Consider the following 20,034-nt stretch of genomic DNA (forward strand, 5'->3'; position numbering starts at 1 on the left):
GAAGAAAATAAACAAGTAAATATATTTTATGTGGTGATAAGTGCTGTTGTGTTAAAAGCAAAGTATTAAAAGGAGACAGCAGATGCATGGGGGTACTATTTTATGTAGGGCAATTGGAGAAGATTCCAAGAAAAGGAGACATTGAACAGAGATCTGAAGGAATTAACGAAGCAAACTGTGACTATATTAGGAAATGAGCATCTCGAGCAAGGGGAAGAGGTAGTGCAAAGGTCCTGTAACAGGAACATACTTAAAATTCTTAGGAAACAAGCTGACAAGTCAGCCAGGGGTGGTGTAAGTGGAGATGAAGTCAGAAAGTTAGTGTGAATCACATGCCATGGGAGGGAATTTGGCTCACATTGCATCTATTTAAACATGTGAGAGGCCATGATTTCATCTTCAAAAAAGCTATAATCTAGTGAGAAATAATGATGGCCAGAAACTGGATAATGATGTATGATATGGCAGGATTCTGCATGTAATATACAGATATAGGAGTTCCCGTCGTGGCGCAGTGGTTAACGAATCCGACTAGGAACCATGAGGTTGCGGGTTCGGTCCCTGCCCTTGCTCAGTGGGTTAACGATCCGGCGTTGCCGTGAGCTGTGGTGTAGGTTGCAGACGCGGCTCGGATCCCGCGTTGCTGTGGCTCTGGTGTAGGCCGGTGGCTACAGCTCCGATTCAACCCCTAGCCTGGGAACCTCCATATGCCGCGGGAGCGGCCCAAGAAATAGCAACAATAACAACAACAACAACCAAAAAGACAAAAAGACAAAAAAAAAAAAAAAAAAAAAAATATACAGATATAGACAAAAAAAAAGTTGATAGATTGGATATGAAGCATGGAAGAAAAATTTCTTGGCCTGAGAAATTGGAAAACCAATTGCTATCGAATTGCCGATTGCTAAGATGAGAAGGACAATGGAAGGACCAAAAGTTTTTCATTTTGTGAGGCATCAAATGTTCTCTTTGGAAATATATATGTTCTTTTTGGAAAATATAAAATCTAAAATAAAAATATATGTTCTCTTTGGAAAATATATAAGTGGGAAGTTACTGGATATGAGTATGTAAAGCTATAGGCTAGATTAGATCACTTGAAGAGTGACAGTGCAAGTAGACAATGAAAAGGGGTCCAATATTTGAGTTCATAGAGAGGAAGAAGAACTTGTAAAGGATATTAAGATATAGATCTTGCAGTAAGGGTGAATGACATACCAGAAGTCAAAGGAAGAAAATATTATAAGGGTTGAGTCATGGAGTTCCCTGGTGGCTCAGTGGGTTAAGGATCCAATGTTGTCATTGCAGCAGCTTGGGTCACTTCTATGGCATGGATTCAGCCTCTGGCCTGGGAACTTCCACATGCCAGCGGTGCAGCCAAAAATAAAAATTAAAAAAAAAATTGAGTTGTCACCTATTTCAATTGATCTCAATGAAAAGTTTAAGTTGGAGATGGGAGAGAACTGAAAAAGGATTTGGCAACAAGGATGTCTTCAGTGACTTTAGCAAGATGCGTTTTGGTGGACTTGAGGGTTAGGAAGCCTTCTTAGGAGGGTTTGATAGATGTTGGGAAGAGAAAAACTGAAGAGGATGAGTAAAAACAACTTTCATTTAGAGCAGAGAGACAAGATTGCTGATAGCAGACTGTGGTTCCCAGGGCAGAGTGGAATGTTGCCTTCCAAATGAAAAGATTTAAAGTACCCAAATTACCAGTTTTCTTTTCTTTCTTTCTTGTGTGTGTGTGTGTGTGTGTGTGTGTGTGTGTGTGTGTGTGTGTGTGTGTGTGTGTCTTTTTGCCGTTTCTTGGGCCGCTCCCTCAGCATATGGATGTTCCCAGGCTAGGGGTCGAATCAGAGCCATAGCCGCTGGCCTACGATAGAGCCACAGCAATCTGGGATCCGAGCCGCATCTGCAACCTACACCACAGCTCATGGCAACGCCAGATCCTTAACCCACTGAGCAAGGCCAGGGACTGAACCCAAAACCTCATGGTTCCTAGTCGGATTTGTTAACCAAGAGCCACGATGGGAACTCCCCAAATCACCAGTTTTCTACTCAAAATGGATTTTCTTATATGATGGCCTGTTCTGTTACAGGGTTCTGGTTTTATTGCCTGGATTCTCCTCGCATGAATTACACCCTCAGCACAGATTTCTAACTAGTAAGGTTATACTAATTACAAACATCATTTATAATCCCATTTTGGGGAAATTATGTTTATCTCAACTGACTCAGAAAAAAATCAATTATTTATTTATGTAGTTAAAATTAAGTTATAGTTGACTTACAACAGTGTGTAAATTCAAGGTGTACAGGTATTGATTTTATGTCATAATATAATTGCTATATTACCATTAGCTAACGTCTCTAACATATCATATAATTACCATTTTTTTCTGGTGTTGGGAAGACTTAAAGTCTACTTTCCTAGCAACGTTAACATTCACCATCTAGGTTTGTTGTCTATAATCACTGTACTGAGTATTAAATCTCCAGGACTTAGGTGTATGCTAGTTCTAAGTATGATCCCTTAAACAGCATCTCTCCCATTCCCACACCTCCCAGCCACTGGTAACCACCAATTTATTCTCTGCTTTTACAACTTTTTTTTTTTTTTTTTTTTTTTTTAGATTTCACATGAAGAGATACCATATAGTATTTGTCCTTCTTTATCTGACTTATCTCATTCAGCATGATGTCCTCAAGGGCCATCCACGTTGTTGCAAATGGCAGAATTTTCTTTTTTCTCATGGCTGAATAGTATTCCAGTACATACACCACATCTTCTTTATTGGTTCATCTCTTGATGAACACTTGGGTTGCTTCCATAGCTTAACTTTTGTAAATAATGCTGCAGCGAACATAAGAGTGCATGTATCTTTTTTAACTGGTGCTCTTATTTTCTTTTTTTTTTTTTTTTTTTGTCTTTTTGCTATTTCTTTGGGCCACTCCCGCGGCATATGGAGGTTCCCAGGCTAGGGGTTGAATCGGAGCTGTAGTCACCGGCCTACCCAGAGCCACAGCAACGCGGGATCTGAGCTGCCTCTGCAACCTACACCACAGCTCATGGCAACGCCGGATCCCTAACCCACTGAGTAAGGGCAGGGACCGAACCCGCAACCTCATGGTTCCTAGTCAGATTCGTTAACCACTGCGCCATGACGGGAACTCCCTGGTGCTCTTATTTTCTTCTGCTAAATACCCAGAGTGAAATCGCTGGCTCTTTTTCTTTTGTGTATCTCCTGCCTACTTATTGTGGATGTAGATGACTTTATTCCTTTTGTCTTTTAACCATACCGCTAGCTTTAAAGTAGTTGATTTTCTACTCATACCATATATTTGCCTTTACTGATGAGGTTTTTCCTTTTGTAATGTCTGTGGTCTTTTCACTTAGAGAAGTCCCTTTAATATTTTTGGGAAAGCTGGTTTAAGTGGCTCTAAACTTTTTTAGCTTCTCTGTAAAACTCTTTCTCTCTCTTTCAATCTGAATGAGTGCCTTGCCAGATAGTTTATTCTTGTTATTTTTTTCCCTTTCATTAAATAATTGTGCCACTCCTTCCTGACCTGCAGAGGTTCTTCTGAAAAGCCCACCTTATGAGAGTTCCCTTGCACATTGCTAATTGTTTTCCCTTGCTGCTTTTACAACCTCTCTTTATCTTTAAAACTTGCCATTTTTATTACAGTGTTTCCGGATGTGGACTTCTTTGGGTTCATCTTGTTTGGGTCTCTCTGTGCTTCTTGGACCTGGATATCTGTTCCCTTTTCCAGGCGAAGGACATTTTTCAGCTATCATGTCTTCAAATATATTCTCTGCCCCTTCCTCTCGCTTCTGCTTCTGGGACCCCAGGAATGTGAATGTTAGTATGTGGATGTTGTCCCAGGAGTCTCTTAAACTGCCCTCATAAATTTTTTTTTTCTTTGTGTTCAGTTTGGGTGATTTTCACTACTCTTTCAGTTTGCCGATCCAGTCCTCGGTGTCATCGGATCTATTGTTGATTCCTTGTGGTGTATTTTTAATTCCAGCTATTGTGTTTTTCAGCTCAGTTTGGTTCTTTTTTATATTTTCCAGCTCCTTCTTAGACTTCTCGCTGTATTCATCCTTTCTTCTGAGCTTGTCTAGTATTTTTCTGATCATTACCTTGAACTGTTTAATGGGTACATTACTCATCTTTGCTTCGCTTAGCTCTTTTTCTGGAGTTTTATCTTGTTCCTTTTTTTGGATTCTCTGTTCTTATTTCTGCACATGAGGTATGTCAGTTATGTTCCTGGATTGTGGAGAAGTGGCCTTATATAGGAGGTGTCCTGTGGGGCCCAGCAGCATGTTCTCTTCTGTTCACTAGTGTTATGTGCTCTAAGGGTGCCTCCTATGTTGGCTGCATGGGACCTTCTGTTGTGGCAGGGCCAACTACTGTGGGTGCATCACTAGGCAGGCCTGGCTTCTGGGCCTGGTCCCTGCCAGGCACTGTCTAGTGCAGAGGTTGTTTGCCCAGTAGTTGGGAGGCCATGTCCTGCTGTGGATGGCTGCAGGTCCCAAAGGCCCAGGACTAGTGCTAACCCACTCTTCGGGCAGAGCCAGGTCCCAGGTGTCTAGGTGTTGGGGGCGAAGGGGGTTCCTGGAGCTGATACTGGTTGCTGGTGGGCAGGGCCATTTCCTCTTATGGCTGGGTATGGTCCCTGGGGGAATTCTGTGGCTGGTGGTGGTCCACTGGTGAGTGGAGCTGGGTCCTGGTGGCTGGCTGCAGGGCCTGATGGTTCTGGAGCTGTTGGCCTACTTGTGCACAAGGCCAGACTTGGGGGTTCCAGAGCAGGTGCTGGCTTGCTGGTGGGTTTTGACATTGCTGGCTGAGGTCACAGAGGGCCCAGGCCTACAGCTAAACAGCTGATGGGTGGAGCCGGGGTTCTGGGGTGGCTCTGCAGGACCTTGGAGCCGGCATAAGACTACTGGTAGATGGGGCCAGGGCTGGGATCTTAGGGCTGTTGCCCACCTGCTGGTGGATGTGGTTGGCTCTGGGGGGTTAGTGCTGGCCTGCTGGTGGGTGGGGATGTGTACTGGGCCCTTTGGTGGGCAGGGCTAGCATTTGGGGTGGATGGGGGCTCAAGTGGACCTATGGCTGCTGACAACCTGCTGGTGGGTGTGGCTCTTTTCCTGCACAACTTGTTGCTTGGCACCCAGGACAGGTGCCAAGAAGCTGGTGGTTGGCATTGGGTCTGAGAAGCTAACAAGCTGGAGGAAGAACTGAAAAATGGCACTTATCTGCACCAGCGCCCTTGTGGGAGAATGAGCTCCCCAAAGGGCTGCTGCCAGTGTCTATGTCCCCAGGGTGACTCCCATGTGCCTCCTGCCTCTCTCTGGGAAGTTCTCCAAGATTAGCACGTGGGTCTGACCCATGCTCCTTTTAAGTTAATGCTTCTTCCTTATATTTTAGAACATGTGAGGTTTTGTGTGTGCCCTTTAAGAGCAGAGTCTCTGCAGAGCTCCCTGTGGCTCAGAGGGTTAAGGATCCGGCATTGTGGAGTTTCTTTTGTGGCTCAGTGGTAATGAACCTGACTAGTATCCAAGAGGACGCAGGTTCGATCCCTGACCTTGCTCAGTGGGTCAGGGATCTGGTGTTGCCATGAGTTTGGTGTAGATCACAGATGTGACTCGGATCCTGCATTGCTGTGAATCGACCCCTAGCCTTGAACTTCTAAGTGCTGCAGATACAGCCCTAAAAAGCAAAAAAAAAAAAAAAAAAAAAAAGGAGAATCTCTGTTTCCTATAGCTCTCTGACTCTTCTAGTAGCAAGCCCCATTGGCCTTCAATGCAATGACATTTTGGGGGCACATCTTCCCAAGGCATGACTGGGGAACGTGATGTGGGCTTGGACTCCTCCCTTCTTAGAACGTTTTTTTTTTTTTTTTTTTTTTTAAATAGCCTCACTCCCAGAATATGGAAGTTCCCTAAACTGCACTGCAGCTGTGGCAACGCCAGATTCTTTAACCCACTGGGCCAGGCCAGCGGTGGAATCTGCTGTGACTCGAGCTGCTGCAGTCAGGTTCTTAACTCACTGCACCACAACAAGAACTTCTCGAGTTCTCTTTCTTTTATGTATGTATTTATTTATTTATTTATCTTTTAGGGCTGCACCCATGGCATATGCATATGGAGGTTTCCAGGCTGGGGAACAATTGGAGCTATAGCTGCTGGCCTACGCCACAGTCACAGCAACACAGGATCCAAGCCACATCTGCAACCTACACCACAGCTCATGGCAACGCTGGATCCTTAACCCACGGAATGAGGCCAGGGATCGAACCCAGGTCCTCATGGATGCTTGTCAGGAAGGGAAGTCCAGGTCCCATGCAGCCAACATAGGAGGCACCCTTAGAGCACATAACACTAGTGAACAGAAGAGAACATGCTGCTGGGCCCCACAGGACACCTCCTATATAAGGCCACTAAGCCAGGAAGGGAAGTCCTCAACTTTCCTTTTAAATAACTGTGTAAAGCTTCAGATGCAGTGAGAGTACCTTAAAATAACAAAATGATCTGAATTCCTTCCTTCCATCCCTTGTATCAGTGCTATAATGTATTTCACTTACACATTATAGTTGATATTATTATTTTGAACAAATTATCTGATAGATCAATCGAGAATTTGAAAAATAAAAGTTTTTATTTTACTTTTACTTATTTATTCTTTGTTATTCTTTCTTTCTTCATGTAGATCTATGTTTCTGACCTATACTATTTTTCTTTTCTCTTAAAAACATCTTTCAACATTACCTGCAAAGCAGGTCAACTGTCAATAAACTCCTTCAATTATGTTTGTCTGAAAGCGTTCTTATTTCTTATTCACCTTCGAAGGTTAATTTTGCAGGTTACAGAATTAGGGTGCTAGCTTTTTTCTTTCAACACTTTAAATATTTCACTCCACTCTCTTCTTGCTTCTGTGGTTTCTGTGAAGTCTGAGGTTATTCTTATCTTTGCCTTTCTATAGGAGGTGTTTTATGCCTTCTGGCTTCTTTAAGGAGTTTTCTTTTTTCTTGGCCACACCCAAAGCCTGTGGAAGTTCCCAGGCCAGAAATTGAACCTGTGCTGCAGTAGTGACCTGAGCCTCTGCAGTGACAATGCTGGATCCTTAACCCACTGCACCACAGGGGAATTTTTTTTTTAAATCCAAATTATATCTCTGCTTTTGTTTAATTTAATTAATTTATTTATTTTGGGTCATGCTTGCACCATGTGGAAGTTACCAGGCTATGGATTGAACCCCCACCATTGCTATAAGCTGAACCGCAAAATTGACAATGCCAGATGACTAATCTGCTGAGCCACCCGGGGATGGGGACGCCTTCAAAGTGTTTTGTTTTAGTATGTCTTGTATTTTTTTCTCACGAGCTGCACATGATGTACCAAGTAAAAGCAACTGCTATAAATAGACCTTAACCTGTTGCCACATCCAGCGCTGCAGGGAAACGGGGAATCCTGGAAGAGAGACGGTGCCCGTATAACAGATCACACAAGACACTTACGTTTAGAAAGTGGGGGACCAGGAGGCACTCTGTTCCGAGGAACAAAGGCCCCTAGGCTTTTAGCCCACTTGATTTTTATTAAGGAAGGTGATGAGATTAGTGGGCAGGGACAGGTAGAGGCAATAATGAGATTATCTTCTTAGTGATATCAAAGGGGGTATCCTTAGGACTTAGTGCAGCTGTTTATAGAATGACCTGGTTAATGCATAAGTCCTTTATCTTGTCTTGGATGGAGACTGTACTTTAGAACTCTGAGTCCATAGATACTTGCCTTCTGCCGAGTTCTGCTGTTCCTTGGTCTGCAACACCCTGTGTGACAGTGAGGTGTGGGTGTGGGGGAATTCTATAGTTCTATGATTTGATTCACTCTTTTATGAGTCTTTGCCTTTGGGCTTTGAACTTACAAATTCTTCTCAGTTGTTTTCATTACCCCCTTGAAGTGGGCCAGGTGGCTAGAGTGGGCTTCCTTAGTTAGTTGGGATCTGATAAAATCTCCAGCAGGTTAGGCTCTGGTTAGATGGTTTCTCCTGAGGGCAAATATTGTTAAAAAGAAAAGAGGGAGTCCCCATCATGGCTCAGTGGTTAACGAATCCGACTAGGAACCATGAGGTTGCGGGTTCGATCCCTGGCCTTGCTCAGTGGGTTAAGGATCCAGCATTGATGTGAGCTGTGGTGTAGGTCGCAGAGGCAGCTCGGATCCCGTGTTGCTGTGGCTCTGGTGGCTACAGCTCTGATTAGACCCCTAGCCTGGGAACCTCCATATGCCTCGGGTGTGGCCCTAGAAAAAGATTTAAAAAGAAAAGAAAAAAGAAAAGAAAAGAAAAGAAAAGAAAAGAATATGCTGCTGTGTTTCAAAATGGTACCTTTTGCTCTGTTTTTGCCAGAAGCACAGAATTTTTCTTAGATATTTACTATGGGAAGTGGGTGGAACTCCGGGATGTAAAACTCACAGAAGTGTGGGGGTCTCCACATTGACCAGGTCCCCCTGGACTTTTTATCTCTTAGAGTTGTCCACACGGAGTTTATAGCTATTTCACAATTATAGATCAGGCTTCCTTACCCCGGGACTGGTTCCCAAAGAGGTTTCTGCTCTAGTAAATTGTGATTCTCTGTATTTGCCTGGGTGTCTCTCCAACTTTGGGGGCAGTGGTTTGCTTTGTCAAGAGTCATTGATCTTGAGTTTGTTTAGCTTTTTCCTAGATAGAATAGAGTGATGAAGGAGTTCCCATCATGACTCAGTGGTGGCAAGCCCGACTAGTATCCATGAGGATTTGGGTTTGATCCCTGGCTTCAGGTTCAGCCCTAAAAGACAAAAAAAAAAAAAAAAAAAGAAAGGAGTGATGACTTCCAAACTTCTTACTTGCAAGGCTGGAAACCGGAAGTCTGTTTATTTGTTGTTGTTTTACTCTATTTTGTCTCTGTTATTAGGTTGAGTAATTTCTGTTATTCTAGCTTTTGATTTACTAATTTCTCTGTCCTCTTTATTCTGCTGTTGAGCCCATGCAATGAGCTTTTAATTTGGGCTAATATATTTTTCAATTATAAAATTCCATTTGATTCCCCCTTATATCTTTAATTTGTTTGCTGAGATTCTCTATTTCTTTGCTGAGGTTTTCCATTTTTTTTATTTGGTTCAAACATTTGTAGTTTATTAATGAAGCATCTTTCTATGGCTTCTTTAAAATCTTTGCCGGATAATTCCAATATTTCTCTTATCTTGGTTTTGATATATGTGTTTTTTCTTTTTTTAAAACTAATTTTTGGGGAGTTCCTGCCATGGCTTAGTGGTAACAAACCTGACTAGTATCCATGAGGATGCGGGTTTGATCCCTGGCCTTGACAGTGGGTTAAGGATTCGGTGTTGCCATGAGCTGTGGTGTAGGTTGCAGATGAGGCTTGGATTCAGCAATGCTGTGGCTATAGTGTAGGCCCACAGTTGCAGCATAGATTCGACCCCTAGCCTAGGAATGCCGCAGGTGTAACCCTAAAAAGACAAAACAAAACAAAACAAAAAAACTAATTTTTGAGAACTTTGTGGTTTTTGGTCTGAGAAGAAGTTTTCCCTGAGACCTGAATATTTTTGTATTATGTTCTGAGAATCTGAATCTTACTTAAGCTTCTATTTTATTTATTTATTTATTTATTTATTTATTTATTTATTTATCTTTTCTAGGGCTGCTCCCGTGGCATATGGAGGTTCCCAGGCTAGGGGTCTAATCAGAGCTATAGCTGCCAGCCTACGCCACAGCCACAGCAACGCCGGATCTGAGCTGCATCTGCAACCTATGCCACAGCTCACAGCAATGCCAGATCCTTAACCCACTGAGCAAGGCCAGGGATCGAACCCTCAACTTCATGGTTACTAGTTCGGATTTGTTAACCCCTGAGCCACGACGGGAACTCCTTTAAGCTTCTATTTTAGCTGGTTTTTCCTGACACCACTCTGGCAAAGGAAACAGGCCCCTACCTGGTTACTGCCTATGTGGGTGGACTTGACCTCCTTGCTACCGAATGGGTGGGGCAGAGTATCCTTGTTGTCCCCAGGTTGCCCCCAGATGCAAGTTCTGGTTTCCATGTAGTCTGCCATGGTTCTTAATTTTTATAAAACACACACTGTAAAAATTCCTTTTCTTATATGGCACTGATATGGCCTTCTTCTTAATACAGACAAAGACTGGAGTTGCTGTCCAAAGAACTGGACGTCCTTTGGTTCTAACTGCTACTTTATCTCTGTTGAAAGCGGTACATGGGATGAGAGTGAGAAAAAATGCTCAAGTGTGAAGACTCACCTGCTGGTGATCACCGCCAAGGCTGAACAGGTACTTTCTTTCTTTTTTTCTTTTTTTTTTTTATAATTTTTTTATTTTCCCACTGTACAGCAAGGGGGTCAGGTTATCCTTACATGTATACATTACAATTACATTTTTCCCCCACCCTTTGTTCTGTTGCAACATGAGTATCTAGACAAAGTTCTCAATGCTATTCAGCAGGATCTCCTTGTAAATCTGTTCTAAGTTGTGTCTGATAAGCCCAAGATCCCGATCCCTCCCACTCCCTCCCCCTCCCATCAGGCAGCCACAAGTCTCTTCTCCAAGTCCATGATTTCCTTTTCTGAGGAGATTGAACAGGCACTTTCTAATGAATAATGGAGTCAGGAGTGTTATCTGGCTTTTTAACATCTCCTTTGGCTAAGAAGGAGAAATTTATCATCTTGGGATATTGGTGCTGTGGCAGGAGGCTTTCGAGAAAATAGAAAAGGCTACCTAAGGTTTTACATTCAATGCTTTCTTCCTGAATCTACAAAACCAACCTGCCCCAAATAAATTGGGGTATTGAAAATATAATTTGTCAAGGGTTGAGTGGAAGGATGAAAATATTTCAACCTGAAACATCAGTTTACTATTTCAATGTGTACATGTTTTATAAATTATTAATGATTTAACAGAGAAGAGGTATTAAGTCAAGTTGTGACCTAAAGTTCAGTCATGAAGAGTCACAATCAACAATCAGAAATGAAGTTAAGGGAGTTCCCGTCGTGGCGCAGTGTTTAACGAATCCGACTAGGAACCATGAGGTTGCGGGTTCGATCCCTGCCCTTGCTCAGTGGGTTAACGATCCGGCGTTGCCGTGAGCTGTGGTGTAGGTTGCAGACGCGGCTCGGATCCCGCGTTGCTGTGGCTCTGGTGGCTACATCTCCGATTAGACCCCTAGCCTGGGAACCTCCATATGCCGAGGGAGCGGCCCAAGAAATAGCAACAACAACAACAACAACAAAAAAGACAAAAGACAAAAGACAAAAAAAAAAAAAAAAAAGAAATGAAGTTAAGAATCTTTACATTTAGGCATTCCCGTTGTGGCTCAGCAGGTTGAGAACCCGACTGGTTCCATCCCTGGCTTTGCTCAGTGGGTTGGGGATCTGGTTTGGCTGTGAGCTTTGGTGTAGGTCACAGCAACTGATCCCTGTTGCTGTGACCGTGGTGGAGGCGCCAACCGCAGCTTCAATTTGATCCCTAGTCTGGGAATGCAGGCGCGGCCCTAAAAAGAGAGAGAAAAAAGAATTTCTATATTTATAAAAGGAAAATTATTTGTTTGTTGTTGTTGTTTGCTTTTTAGGGCCGCACCTGCAGCACATGGAGGTTCCCAGGCTAGGGGTCGAATCAGAGCTGTAGCCACCAGCCTACGCCAGAGCCACAGCAATGCAGGATCCAAGCCGCATCTGCAACCTACACCACAGCTCGCGGCAACACCGGATCCCTGACTCACTGAGCAAGGCCAGGGATCGAACCCGAAACCTCACGGTTCCTAGTCGGGTTCATTAACCATTGCACCACGACGGGAACTCCCACAAGTGGTATCTTTGATCCAGCACTGCTCAGCCAGGAGAGACCTTGGCTCCTCGGCAGGGCTCCCATGCGGCTCTTTCTGGATCCTCTCCTTTTCATCTCTTCTCCCTGAAGCTGTAAAAATTCAATTCAACCTGAACACTTGAAAGGCTATATATAACTCCTTCCTTTTCTTCCCTTAGGAGTTCATCATCCAGAAGCTGGATAAAAGCAGTGCTTATTATGTGGGGCTGTCAGACCTACAGGGAAAAAATAATTGGCAATGGGTTGATCAGACACCATACAATGAAAGTGCCACGTGAGTATAGAATTAGGAAAAGGAATCCTGTGTCCTGCACCATACAGGGGTTTTAGGGCATTACACCTGTCAGCTATTCAAATAAGATAGCTCACTCTTTTTTTGGAGTTCCCATCATAGCTCAATGGTTAATGAACCCAACTGGTATCCATGAGGACGTGGGCTTAATCCCTGGCCTTGCTCAGTGGGTTAAGGATCCAGCATTGCTATGGCTGTGGCATAGGCCAGCAGCTATAGCTCTGATTCAACTCCTAGCCTGTGAACCTCCACATGCTTCGGGTGCAGCCCTAAATAGACAAATAAAATAAAATAGCTCACGCTTCTTTTAACTCTTGGGCACTAGGTTAAATGATTGTATCTATTATCTCATTCAATCGTCACAATAATTCTATGAGGCACAATAATTCATCTCACTGTAGAGATGAAGAAACTGAGTTTATTTTATTTTTTTGTCTTTTCTAGGGCCACGCCCACGGCATATGGAGGTTCTCAAGCTAGGGGTCGAATCGGAGCTGAAGCTGCTGGCCTACGCCAGAGCCACAGCAACACAGGATCCAAGCTGAGTCAGCGACCTACACCATAGCTCACAGCAACGCCAGATTCTTAACCCACTGATCAAGGGATCGAACCTGCAACCTCATGGTTCCTTGTCGGATTCGTTAACCACTGTGCCACAACGGGAACTCTGAAGAAACTGAGTTTAAAGAGTAGAGATAACACAGTGGTTATCTAGCAATGACAACAGTGGTCCTCAAACCCAGGTCAGTTTGACATCCTGGTCTGTGCTTATAAACACTACTTTATACCTAAATATGATGAAAGTTATGTCAATTAAGATCATAACCAATTATTAAGATCAACTATCATAAAGCAAATGAGCTAAATTCTGACAGTCTTACCTCATATTTAGGTAGTTTTTTGAAAACTCAAGTACTTTGTACATTACTTCCTTTGCTCCTTGCATCACTGTGTGAAATATACAGGGATATTAATCTGGTCTCTGAGAATCTGTGAAGTGAAAATACTTGTCCAGTGGGAGTTCCTACTGTGGCACAGTGGAAATGAATCCAACTAGTATCCGTGAGGATGTGGGTTCGATCTCTGGCCTTGCTCAGTGGGTTAAGGACCTGGAGTTGCCGCGAGCTGTGGTGTAGGCCGGCAGATGTAGCTGTGATGGGACCCATAGCCTGGGAACCTCCATATGCTGCAGGTGTGGCCCTACAAAGCAAAAAATAAAAAAATCACTTGTCCAAGCTATCAGGGATAGTAGCAGATTCAGAGATTTTAACTACTTCTTCAGACTCCAAAAGCAGTGTATTAAAAAAAGAAGCAAGCTACCTTGACACTTGAGACAAGCATGAAATCTTTCATATCATTTAAGGGAGCCTATGGGCTGACAGTTCCCTGGGAACAGGATAGAAGATGGACAAACAGGAGAGAGCTTCTGGAATATCTGTTGGGAGACTGTCTAATGCAATAAGATAATGCAGTACTTGATGATGTAAGAACAGTTTTCAAGGGAAATACCAGAGACACAGATGGAGGAAAAGCTCCATGAGAAGTGGGAAGGGATGATTTGGGCCTCTCTGATTTTGACTTCCACACAGTTCCATCTCAGCTCCTCCATCTCCCCACCCCCTTACGGCCTCTTTTCAAAGCACAGTTTAAAGACACGCTTTCAGGAGTTCCTGTCTTGGCTCAGTGATTAATGAATCTGACTAGGAATCAAGAGGTTGCAGGTTCGATCCCTGGCCTCGCTCAGTGGGCTAAGGATCCGGCGTTGCCATGAGCTGTGGTGTAGGTCACAGACACGGTTCGGATTCCATGTTGCTGTTGGCTGTGGCGTAGACTGGCAGCTGCAGCTCCTATCAGACCCCTAGCCTGGGAACCTCCATATGCTGCGGGTGCGACCCTAGAAAAAGAGAGAGAAAGAAACATTCTCATCCTTTTTCTCCCTTTCTGGCATGCAGATTCTGGCACTCAGGTGAACCCAATGATCTCAGTGAACATTGTGTTATACTACATTTTCGTGCTTCACCAAGAAAATGGGGTTGGAATGATGTTCGTTGTAATCAGCATCAGAAGTTTATTTGCAAGATGATGAAGATTTACTTATGAGTGGAACATTCTCCATGATCGTGTGGTTGAACTGGTATTCACCATCATTGAGATAGCTAATTTGTTCTTTTTTTTTTTTTTTGTCTTTTGTCTTTTTAGGGCCACACCCGAGGCACATGGAAGTTCCCAAGCTACGGGTCTAATTGGACCTGTAGCTGCCGGCCTATGCCACAGCCACAGCAATGCCAGATCCGAGCAGAGTCTGTGACCTACCACAGCTCATGGTAACGCCAGATCCTTAACCCACTGAGTGAGGCCAGGGATCAAACCTGCAGCCTCAAGTTTCCTAGTTGGATTCGTTTCGACTGCGCCACAAAGGGAACTCCTAATGTGTTCTCGTTATTCCTGTGTAAGTCTTTTATAAGGGATCTTCATAAAATTTTTCAGTAGTCTGTCACCTCTTCCATGAACAAGAGACTCATTCATCCGTTCATTTATTCATTCATGAAATCTAAAATTTTAGGGGTGCAAAATTTGCCCCCCTGGAATGTCTTTTTGGCATGTGCATTATTTCAGGCTGAAAGCAATCAAGGCCCAAAAGGCTCAGGAAGAAACTTTGACCTTCCCCCTATCTGTCTAAAGAATGGAGCTAGAGGACCGGTTCTAGAAAAGGAGGTATCTCTACAGATCACTGTACTAAGAACAAGGAACCGGGCAAAGTCTGTTTGTTAAAATTCCTCTCTGTGTCCCATTGTCTCTGCAGAGCTCAGCAAACATTTGTTTACTGAATCTTTGTTTGCCATCTCCTTGTCAATTGCCTTCCTCTCCCTTAAGGTCTCAAACCAGTACCTCCCAACATCCTCTTCTGTCTTAAGCTGCGTACAGTATTTAGGCAAGGGCTTCAGACCTTTTAGCGAGCTACCCAATTTTCCTGGGTCTCCCCCATGTATAAACATGTTATTAAATGTTTGTTTGATTTTTCTCCTGTTAATTTGTCTCACAGCAGTTTTAATTCTTAGGTCATCCGGAAGAACCTAGAAGGGCAGAGGAGAATTTCTTCTTACCTGACGACATGAACATACACTGAGCGTGGCAGAGACTATTCTGCAGGCAAATGGAGGCAGCATGAGCCACATCTTCTAATTTTGGTCTGATTGCTAAGGGGTTAGACACTGGTTAAGTTTTATGATGTGGTTTCTCCATCTGTCTGAATTTTCCTCTGTATGGGTTAGTCAACAGCAAAATCATTCCCGTCATTGCTTTTTTCATTTCTCTCAGACAGATGTATTATCTTGAACCAAAAGCATATTTTATAAAGGTGGAATGTAATACACATCCAGGGAAGATAAATTCCAGCTTTGTCCAAGTAGATTTTTTGGGCTTCCTAACATTCTCTGTTCAGTCTTGGGCTGTCATTTAACATCAGGGTACAAGCAAAGGGAAGTCAGAAATTGAGTGCTGGAGACTTAGAATTAGAGAATTGGCATTGGACGTTATTACGGTGAAGTTACATTCATCCATCAGGTATTCTGATAATTTTTTTCTTTGGTTAAATTTTAGTTTCTTTGTATGTATTCCCACTCAATTTCTGGTTGTATTTATATTCCTCTCTTTACTAAAGGTATTACAGATCATTTTCTCTCTACTACAATATATCATATTTACAATAAAACTAATTTGTTACATTAGCATGGTAATTATAATCAACCATGACAAAGCTGATTCTAACCATGGCTATCCCAGTGTGACCGCCTGAGATTATGCCCTGATTATCTTGATGCAAACAAGTAATTAATTTTGCCATCCATTTCCTGATTATATCTAAGGATGAGTTACTATTATACAGGTCTGATCTTATCCACTGCATGTAGAATTTACCGGCCCAGTTCTCAGAGACCAGCTCACATAACAATTCTGGCAGAATTCTTGCTGGCCTTTATTTACAATGAGTTTTCCCATTATTATTTCAATTCTAATATAGAGATGGAATGAAAGAAGGGCACGAAGAACCTCTTCACTAAATGCCTTAGATTGTCAGAGTAGAAGATGTGCTTGACCTGGAGTGAAATGGAAAATAGTAATAGTCAGTATTGGAATTTTTTTCTTCTCTCCACATTGTATTTTATGAATGTGATTTAGAGTCTTTTTGATTTTCCTTTGAGCACTAGCAAATTAAGTTTGGACATAACAGATTTTATGTTAAGATTTGTGTTTAAAGTGTGATATTAAAATGAAGCAGCCATCTGAGTATCCATTAATGGACAGAATTGTGAAAATAATAAAATAGCTCTTTCAAGCTACTGAGTTTTGGGGTGGCTTATTATTCAGCATATATAACTGAAAATCTTTTCAGTTATATTACAGTTTTGAATTAAGATTCTGCAAAATGATGTAATGTATCCAATCATACTGATGCCTCTAAAGAGATTAGTAATGATTTGGAAATGAGAGTAGATTAATTTTACTATTAGTGAATAATATACAGATTGAAGTGTTTTTTTTTTTTATATCATTTAAAATTCCTATTCTTATATAGTAGGCATATTGTATTATACCACAGATGTGTTTCTTAAATAAATGTTCAATATTAAGTGTGTATACAAAACTAAATTTTTCCTACTACTAAGGATATGTGATCAGAAATTGTTCTCAGATCACTATTTTAGAAAATCAATCTTAAAATTCTTGCTTAAAGTAGAGGTAAATATTCCTTGAGGTTAGAAAAAAGATAGGCTAGATACAGAACTGTTTGAAGACAGGGTGCTTACATGTTGGCTTATCTAGCAGATGTATTTAAGTCTATAAATGAAATATATTTTGGAATTTTAGGCTCTATATTCATCTTTATAGTTGCTATTAAAAACAAATAAACATACAAAAAAAAAATCTATGAACACTTCCAGGCCTTTTGTTCGATCTATCACTTGGTAAATAGAAGGGAAGGTGGAAACTAGGGAAAATACTTTTGCCCATTGAAATCAAAATGATCAACCTGAAGGGAGTTCCCTTTGTGGCTCAGCAGTTAACGAACCTGACTAGGATCCATGAGGATGTACGGTTGATCCCTGGCCTCGCTCAGTGGGTTAAGGATCCAGCATGGACGTGAACTGTGGTGTAGGTCACAGACGAGGCTGGAATCCTGTGTTGCTCTGGCTGTGGTGTAGGCCAGCAACTGTAGCTTCAATTCAGTTCCTAGCCTGGGAACTTCCATATGCCACGGGTGTGGCCCCCCCAAAAAGATCAACCTGATTGTTTCTCTGAAAGTGGGAATCTGCTGATACTTGATAACCCTTTATGGCCTGTTTAATGTTAATTTTATTTTGATGCTCTTAATACTGCAGCATGGATTAATAGGTCTGTCCTTGCCAATATGGAAATCATCAATGGTGTGTACTTTGTCAAGGGTGAGTTTAATGGCCGTAGGACAGAAAACATAACAGGACAATTCAATTATATTAAGCCAGATGTCCAGTATAAGGGTTTGATTACATTCATTATATCTTGTCCACACACTGAAATGCCCTGCAGCACTTAAAACTGTTGCAAATGAAATCTAAACCAGTGTTTAAGACTGTGCTGCATATTGTTGGTCTGTTTATCCCTTCTTGCCTACGAAAAACTTTCAGCGTTGCTTAGTCACTTTCCTTATAGCCAAGGTGCCTTGAGATTGCTGACCTCATAGTCATCTCCGTGCATGGATGCTGGTTAGTACAAGGTAATGGAAATAATCACCCTAGGGGTTAGTTTTTAGGAAAAGGCACTGATTGCAAGTCACACCAATCAATTGCCTCTCCTAGCTCTCAGAGGACTCAGGGAGCTGACAAATATGAACAAAGACATATGTGGTCCTGCTTGTTACTGATCATCATTCTTTTTTTTTTTTTTTCTTTTTGCTATTTCTTTGGGCCGCTCCCGCGGCATACGGAGGTTCCCAGCCTAGGGGTCCAATCGGAGCTGTAGCCGCCAGCTTACGCCAGAGCCAGAGCAACGCGGGATCTGAGCCGCGTCTGCAACCTACACCACAGCTCACGGCAACGCCGGATCGTTAACCCACTGAGCAAGGGCAGGGACCGAACCCGCAACCTCATGGTTCTTAGTCGGGTTCGTTAACCGCTGCGCCACGATGGGAACTCCTGATCATCATTCTATGACCAGGAGGGGAACTAGCCTTGGGATGACGGGAGCATCACGAATAGCAGAGCAGAACAGTGGAAAGAATCTGGTTTCTTTGGGGTATTGTTGAGCCACAGAATCCGCTATTTCCGAACTTTTAATAATAAAAGCTAATACATTTTCTAATTATTTAAGTCTGATTGAATCTTGATTGGTATAAAAAACATATTGTATATTTTTAGTGACCAAACTTCATTGGGGTTTAATTTATATACAGTAAAAAGGTGATATTTTCGGAGTACAGTCGAATGATCTCGACAAATAAATACAAATCTGCACCCTCCATGTCCATCAATATAAAGAACGTTTCCATCACTGTAGAACCTTCCCTCATGCCCCTACCCCAGGAGAGCAGTGATCTGATTTCTACCAACATATATTTGTTTTGCCAGCTCTAAAATTTCATGTAAGCGGAATAATAAAATATGCTCTTTTGTTTCTACCTTCCTTTGCTCAGTGTTTGTGACATTCGCCCACATTTTTGTATTTTTTTTCAACCATACATTCAGCTTTACTGTTGAGTTGTATTCCATTATATGTAATATGTCATAATGTTAGCCATTCTTTTTTGGTAACCTTCGAGTTCTTTCTAGGTTTTAAATATTATGAATAAACCTGCTATAAACTTTCTTCTATGTGTCTTTTTATGGGCCTGTGTTTTCATTTCTTTTAGATATATAACTACGAATGGGCTGTATCAACCCTTACAGCATCGTAAAGAATAGTTGAAATGCCCTAACAATCCTCTGTGTCCCACTTTTTCTTTTTCTTTTTTTTTTTTGCCTTTTTCTAGGGCTGCTCCCACAGCGTATGGAGATTCTCAGGCTAGGGGTCTAATCGGAGCTGTAGCCACTGGCCTATGCCACAGCCACAGCAACTCCGGATCCTTAACCTACTGAGCTAGGCCAGGGATTGAACCTGCAACCTCATGGTTCCTTGTCAGATTCATTAACCAATTAGCCATGACGGGACTCCTGTGCCCCACTTTTTCATTCCTTTTCCACTCTCCCATGACCCCTAGCCACCACTCGTCTTGTTACCGTTTCTATGGTTTCACCTTTTTCAGATTGACACATAGTAGGAGTATGGCTTTTTTAGACTGGCTTATTTCATTTAAGGTTTCTCCGTGTCTTCTTGTGGCTTGATAGCTCATTTCTTTGTATCGTAGAACATATTTCCTCATATGGCTGTACCACAATTTATATGTCCATCTATCAAAGGACATCTTGGCAGTTTCCAATTTTTGACAGTTGTGAATAAAGCTGCTGTAAACTTTCATGTGTAGGTTTTTGTGTCACCATGGTTTCAGCTCATTTAGGGAAATACCTAGGAGCCCAGTTGCTGGATTCTGTGGAAAGATTATGCATGACTTTGTTAGAAACTGCCAAACTGTCCTCCCCATTGGCTCTCTACATTTGCATTCCCATCAACAATGAATGAGACTCCCTGTTGCTTTACATCCTCACCAGCATTTGGTCGCGTCAGTGTTGGGGGATTTTAGCCTTTCTTTTTTTTTTCTTTTTTTTTTTTTTGTTGTTGTTGTTGTTGTTGGCATTTCTTGGGCCGCTCCCACGGCATATGGAAGTTCCCAGGCTAGGGGTCGAATCGGAGCTGTAGCCACTGGCCTAGGCCAGAGCCACAGCAACG

General features: G+C 42.4%; 1 protein-coding gene across 4 annotated transcripts in view; it reads left to right on the top strand.

The window, feature by feature from the left end:
* Window positions 1-19,017, top strand: part of LOC110260747 (C-type lectin domain family 4 member A-like) — a 31,869-nt gene extending 12,852 nt beyond the window's left edge. For 2 of the 4 annotated variants that reach the window (XM_021092399.1, XM_021092397.1), the window contains 4 exons: window positions 10,183-10,334; window positions 12,041-12,156; window positions 14,127-14,308; window positions 15,234-19,017. In XM_021092399.1, coding sequence (XP_020948058.1) covers window positions 10,183-10,334; window positions 12,041-12,156; window positions 14,127-14,274 — 416 coding nt within the window. In that variant the 3' untranslated portion in view covers window positions 14,275-14,308; window positions 15,234-19,017. The remainder of the gene's footprint in view (window positions 1-10,182; window positions 10,335-12,040; window positions 12,157-14,126; window positions 14,309-15,233) is intronic. The other 2 variants (XM_021092398.1, XM_021092400.1) reach the window with 2 other exon arrangements.

This window comes from Sus scrofa, chromosome 5, assembly GCF_000003025.6.
Source record: "Sus scrofa isolate TJ Tabasco breed Duroc chromosome 5, Sscrofa11.1, whole genome shotgun sequence".
Classification (NCBI taxonomy): Eukaryota; Metazoa; Chordata; class Mammalia; order Artiodactyla; family Suidae; genus Sus; species Sus scrofa.